Source organism: Scyliorhinus canicula, chromosome 26, assembly GCF_902713615.1.
Source record: "Scyliorhinus canicula chromosome 26, sScyCan1.1, whole genome shotgun sequence".
Lineage (NCBI taxonomy): Eukaryota > Metazoa > Chordata > Chondrichthyes > Carcharhiniformes > Scyliorhinidae > Scyliorhinus > Scyliorhinus canicula.
The window spans coordinates 6,562,612-6,568,611 of NC_052171.1; the positions used below are offsets into that span (position 1 = coordinate 6,562,612).

Consider the following 6,000-nt stretch of genomic DNA (forward strand, 5'->3'; position numbering starts at 1 on the left):
TAGCTTATGCATCTTAGAGGCTTGAGGAGATTTGATAGCGGTGCTGAAAATCATGATGCGTTGAGACGAATCAGCTGTTTCCCATTAGTGGAAGGCCAAGAGCCAGATTATACAGATATAAATATGATTGGCAAAAGAATCAACGCAAGAGGAGGCTTTTTTCCAGGGTGTGAGTGGTTTGGAGCTGAAGTGCGCTGCCTGAAAGTGTGGTGGAAGCAGATTCAATCACAGCTTTCAGAAGGAAGTTGGATAGGTATCTGAAGAGAATCAATTTTCGGGGCTACGGGGAAAGGGCAGGAGAGAGGGACTAACTGTGTTGCTCTTGCAGACAGCTAGCCGTTGAAATGTCCTCCTGTGCTGTAATTTTACGTCTCCACCATAAATTTGTTCCTTCTACAAGTCTTGAGGTTTGAGCTTTTGACTTGCTGCGCCGCTTCTCAACTGGAATAGCAATCGGTAGGCTAAAAGGGTTTCAGTAAAGGGCAATGACCTACTGGCATTCGCCTGCCCACTGATAAAGACAAGGCACAATTGGGGGCTTGACTTCAATTGACTCAATCCGCAGATAGACTTGGTGTATTATGGACTTGCACATAAGGAATGGTCTGCTACCACCCATAAAACTGTATACTGCTGGAATCAGAATTGAACAAACCAAACTCAAAATAATTGATTGTACAAACCAACCACCCAAACAGATCAACTGGAATTTTACCTGGCAACTGGCAGCTTTTGGACATTCCACTCAATGCATCATCTTGCTTTTGAACCCTGCCAACAACCTGCTAAAAAGGTATTGACCACATAAATTCTGTTTCAGCAAAGCGATATTGCTGCTGCTGCTTCTTAAAAAAGGACCATAGAACCCCGACAGTGGGTCTGCAATGGCCTTCTGAAAGAACACCCTGCCAAGTCCCACTTCCTTGCCCTATCCTCATAACCCTACATAACCTGCGCATATTTCAACAGTAAAGGGCAATTTAGCATGGCCAATTGACCTCATCTGCACTTCCTTGGACTGAGAGGAAACCCACGCAGACACGGGGAGAAAGTGCTGTGAGGCAGCAGTGCTAACCACTGTGCCACCCCAGCAGAATCTCTTTAGGGGTGCAATTGGGCTTACATGGCAAGACATGAGGAATGTGGCTTCTGTGAAACAGCATTTTGAATAAAGGCTAAGATTTGTTTTAGTTGGGATTTAATGCCCCAAACTCTGCGAGCTAACATGGGCACAATGCTAATTAAAATTACATGTCTTTCACTGTCAATATTTTTTACAGCGTACTTCAAGCTCCAAAAAAAATGAGTGATCCTGACAAAATGCATGAAGTTGTCCAATCTGCGTAAAACATTCCCGTGCAAGTCACCAGGTGCTTTCCAACTCTCTTGAACTTCAGAGAGTCTGCACAAAACTGGACCGCTGCCTTAAGAATCTTTTAAATGCAGTGAAATGCTCAGTTTCCACATCATGACTTGAATCATGAAATCGTGACAATACAGAACTAGAGAAATGAACATCTAAATTTAGCTTTCTTACTCCAATTGCTGCACATGAAAGATTATGCAAAAGTCAACACATGACAAATCAGCCCACAGCAGGAAAACAATAGCTGCTGTATTAGCCTGATGAGGCAACTCAAGTCAGTATTTCCTCCCAGTCAGAAACTGGGTCCTGCTCTTTACGATAATTACAGGTCTCAAGATTCCTATTTGTGCCACAGTTCTGAGATTAACTATGAAATACAGCCAGCCACTTGCTTAAAGTAAACGAGAAAGACCATTTTCTACCTTCTCCCTTCATCATGCTGTAACGTGCTGAGGCCATAACATGCTCATCCTGATTTTCTTGTCTTTCCTCACATGGAGGAAAATCAGAAACTGACTACACAGGTGGCACTCTCAAATTCTGCTGCCAGAATCTCCAGTACTGGCAGGGTACATTCAGCAGATGAAATGAAATATGAATGAAATGAAATGAAAACGGCTTATTGTCACAAGTAGGCTTCAAATGAAGTTACTGTGAAAAGCCCCTAGTCGCCACATTCCGGCGCCTGCTCGGGGAGGCTGGTACGGGAATTGAACCGTGCTGCTGGCCTGCTTGGTCTGCTTTCAAAGCCAGCGATTTAGCCCTGTGCTAAACCAGCCTGCTAAACTGTTCACTGATGGTCTGCATGTCCATCCACTGAAGTTATCGTGCAGTCATTAGTTCAATACATGCAATATTCTAAGGCACACAAAACCCACATTTGCAGTCACACCTCTGGCTCACTTTGCAGTCAAACCGGGTTTGAAAGCCCATTATCCAATTTGGGTCCCCGAAAAAAATTAGACGGAAGCAAGGAATGAATGATCACGGAGATTCAGGGCTGAATTTCACACGGCAACTTATGCTTTTCAACTGATCCTAATCCTGAAATTGTATTTCATCAAGTTCAGTGTGAATTCAGTGTGGAGTCTGCACGTCCTCCCCGTGTGTGCGTGGGTTTCCTCCGGGTGCTCCGGTTTCCTCCCACAGTCCAAAGATGTGCGGGGTAGGTGGATTGGCCATGCTAAATTGCCCGTAGTGTCCTAAAGAAAGTAAGGCTGGGGGTGGGGGTTGTTGGGTTACGGGTATAGGGTGGATACGTGGGTTTGAGTAGGGTGATCATTGCTCGGCACAACATCGAGGGCCGAAGGGCCTGTTCTGTGCTGTACTGTTCTATGTTCATGCTCCTCAGTTGCAGTACTTGGTCAAACTAACCCATGTCCCCACAGAATTGGAGGAAACACAAACAAGTCTCAGCGTCATTTTGTTTTATATAAATGTGCATCATGTTGTGGAATTGACTGATGCTGTGGAAGACAGGCTGGTTTCTGTATTACCCATATCTTCATTGTTCCGGTTTAACATGAACAGATATTTTCCCCCACTCCAAAAACAACGAAAGGGAAATTGTTAGAAATATAAAACAGATCTGGGATCTGAAATAAGACGACAAATTCATATTTTGGGTTAAAACATGGTCAGGATTTTGCGGCCGTTGGGATTCACTGTTCCCTCCGGCAGCACACAGCTGCCCGTGGGTTTCCCGGGGTGACTTCAATGGGAAATCCCATTCACAAGCAACGGAGTAGAGAATCCAGCCACCAGCACACGGCTGAAAAACACACGGCTGGGGGACCGGACAATTCTGCCCCATTTAACTGAACATGAAGCAGAATAACCCATAGAACTAGCCAACATAAATAAGGGAAATTAAAGAGTGAGAGCAGAACTCCAAAAGTACAAATAATTTATTAAAACAAAAGGCAGCTTGTAGGTTTAATAATACCAGAAGATATAGGAGCAGAATTAGTCCATTCGGCCCATCGAGTCTGCTCCGTTATTCAATCACAACTGATATGTTTCTCACCCCCATTCTCCTGCCTTTTCCCCATAACCCAATATCCCTTTATTAATCAAGAAACGATCTCTCTGTCTTAAAGACACTCAGTGACTTGGACTCCACAGCCTTGTGCGGCAAAGAGTTCCACGGTTCAGGGGCGAAATTCTCCGACCCCCCCGCAGGGTCGGAGAATCGCCCGGGGCCGCCAAAAATCCGGCCCCCGCCGTGGCAGAAATTCTCCGCCACCCGGGAATTGGCAGGGGCGGGAATCGCGCCCCGCCGGGTAGGGGAGAATGCCGCCCCAGGTCCCTGAACAGACATGAAAAATCTAGATAGCAAGGAAAATTGTTGTGGGATCTGCTGAAATCACTGCAATCAGGTTGAGAAAATGAAACAGAAATATAGAAGTGGAATGGAACAGCTGCAAACTCACAGAAGAATCATAGAATCTCCACAGTGCAGATGGAGGCCATTCAGCCCATCAGGTTTGTACCAACCCTCCGAAGGAGCACCCTTCCAATGCCCACTCCCTGTAACCCCACCTAACCTGCACATATTTGGACTGTGGGAGTATACCGGAGCATCCAGACAAAAACAGGCAGACATGAGGAGAACATGCAAACTCCACACAGTCAAATCTGGAATTGAACCTGGGTCTCTATCGCTGTGAGGCAGCAGTGCTAACCATTTTGCTGGGAAAGCAAAAAAGTTGAAAACCAATGATGGAAACCAACGAGTAAATGTCAGGTTAGGACCTGTGGTTGTTAAAATCAAATCAGAGCAGAACTTTCACCTTGTCCACATTAAAAAACATTTGCTCAAAGACTATTGGCCTCAACCTTTTGTAACAGTCGTGAACCCTTGTAAGTGGGTTTTCCCATCTTATTGCAATTCTGATTAAGGGCCTCCCCATCTGAAACATTCTGACTCTTCAGGCAGTGACAATGGAGCTGCTGAATATGTTCTGATTTCATTGAAGCATTCAGAGAAACATCAACCATGGAAAGATCTATATCCAGTTGTGTGCCCAATGACACAATCTCAAACATATTCATTTCCTGCATTTGTTCACGAAAAGAATCAATCACAAACTTCAGCAACATAATAACCCCAATAAAAATCTTCCAGCTGACAAGGTAAATCAACATCAAGATCAACAACACAGACATTGCTGAACTGTGCTTGTTCTTCACAGCTGGCCTGACTGCCATGGCCACAGCAAATCCCAGACTGCAGCTTCTGTGTGGTCAAATAATTTACAAAAGAGGAAGAACCCTTTCACACAAATCAAGAAGAAAGGAATAGCTGGTCACTATTTTAAGAGCTTAACACCAGATGAATGTAGGATTTATGTGGCAGCTGTTTATCCCTGAGTTTTGAAGGATGAAATCTATGAACAGGCAATGTTGAACTATAACCAGAAATCTCAACTGGACCACAACTTCATGTTCATGTTCAGTTCTGGCATCAATATTCAAATAAAGAAGGACTCAGAGGCACCTATAAATATCCAGGTACCTTGTTTTCTAGCTTTTTAGGATAACCTAGAATCTAACTCCAAACTATCTTTGATGCTAATTGACTTTCTCTTCTGTAATGATATGTGCCCTTGTGGCAGTATTTTCAGTTTAATACGTCCCCACTCTTTGGGATCAACTAAAATCCCCCACAATGTACTGCGAAAGGAAAAGAAGGTTTAACAAAGAGTTAAAGCTGGGATGGTGCTAATGTGCACTGACCTGAAACGTGTCAACCACCCTATGGAGAAACTCGATGACAAACAGCGGCGGCACCTCACTCTGGATCACAGCCACGAAGAAGATGCGATCACGATAGACGCTGATCAAGAAGTGATGAGGAGTGGGAATGACTGGGGGCACGTTCTCCGACTCGTTCGCCTTCTCCTGTGCCTCGAAGAAGTAGTCGCAAACTGAACGGCTGACCACACTCTTCCAGTGCTTCTCCAGGAAGATGTCCCCGGAGGAGTTAATGAGGAACAGACTGTGGATCATGGTGGAAGGGGGTAGTCAGCCAGGAGTCCCTTCTGAAAGGCAGCGCTCAGGCCGAGCCAGCTACAGATAACTTGGCTCAGCTGCTCTTCCTCTTCCTGCCTTGCTCACTCACTCACTGACTTCCGCCTGCTGCTCATTCCCCAATCGCTTCCGGGTGCCCCGGCCCTCCCATTGGCTAATGACCCTCACTAACCCGTCCGTGATTGGATGTCCCGCCCTCGCTTGCTGCCGATTGGACAAGGCCAATGTGTGTATCCATTGAGGGAAGGATCAGTGGGCCGATCCTGTTTTGAGGCTCAGATTTCAGGTCCACCCAACGCTGAAGCGAATAGAATTTATATCCAAGCAAGTTTTCCCATTTAAATGGAGTAATATCAGGAGATGCATTCACAGCTCAAGATTTCCATTCCAAACGTAACCTGAACATGAATCTAATAAACTACGATCCAAATAAATCTGCAATCCCAGTGAAGTGGCAAAGAACTAAATCATAGAACAAACATTGCAGAAGGAGGCCATTCGGCCCATCGAGTCTGCACCGACCCATGTAAGCCCTCACTCCCCCCCCCCCCCCCAATCCCCGAAACCCAATAACCCCTCCTCACCTTTTTGGTCACCAAGGG

General features: G+C 45.5%; 1 protein-coding gene across 1 annotated transcript in view; it reads right to left on the bottom strand.

The window, feature by feature from the left end:
• LOC119957463 (AP-3 complex subunit mu-2) overlaps positions 1-5,498 on the bottom strand; it is a 28,030-nt gene extending 22,532 nt beyond the window's left edge. Inside the window, exon 1 of the mRNA XM_038785542.1 lies at positions 5,105-5,498. Within this exon, the coding sequence (XP_038641470.1) occupies positions 5,105-5,377 (273 nt within the window). The 5' untranslated portion in view covers positions 5,378-5,498. The remainder of the gene's footprint in view (positions 1-5,104) is intronic.
• Between the last annotated feature and the right edge of the window lie 502 nt (positions 5,499-6,000).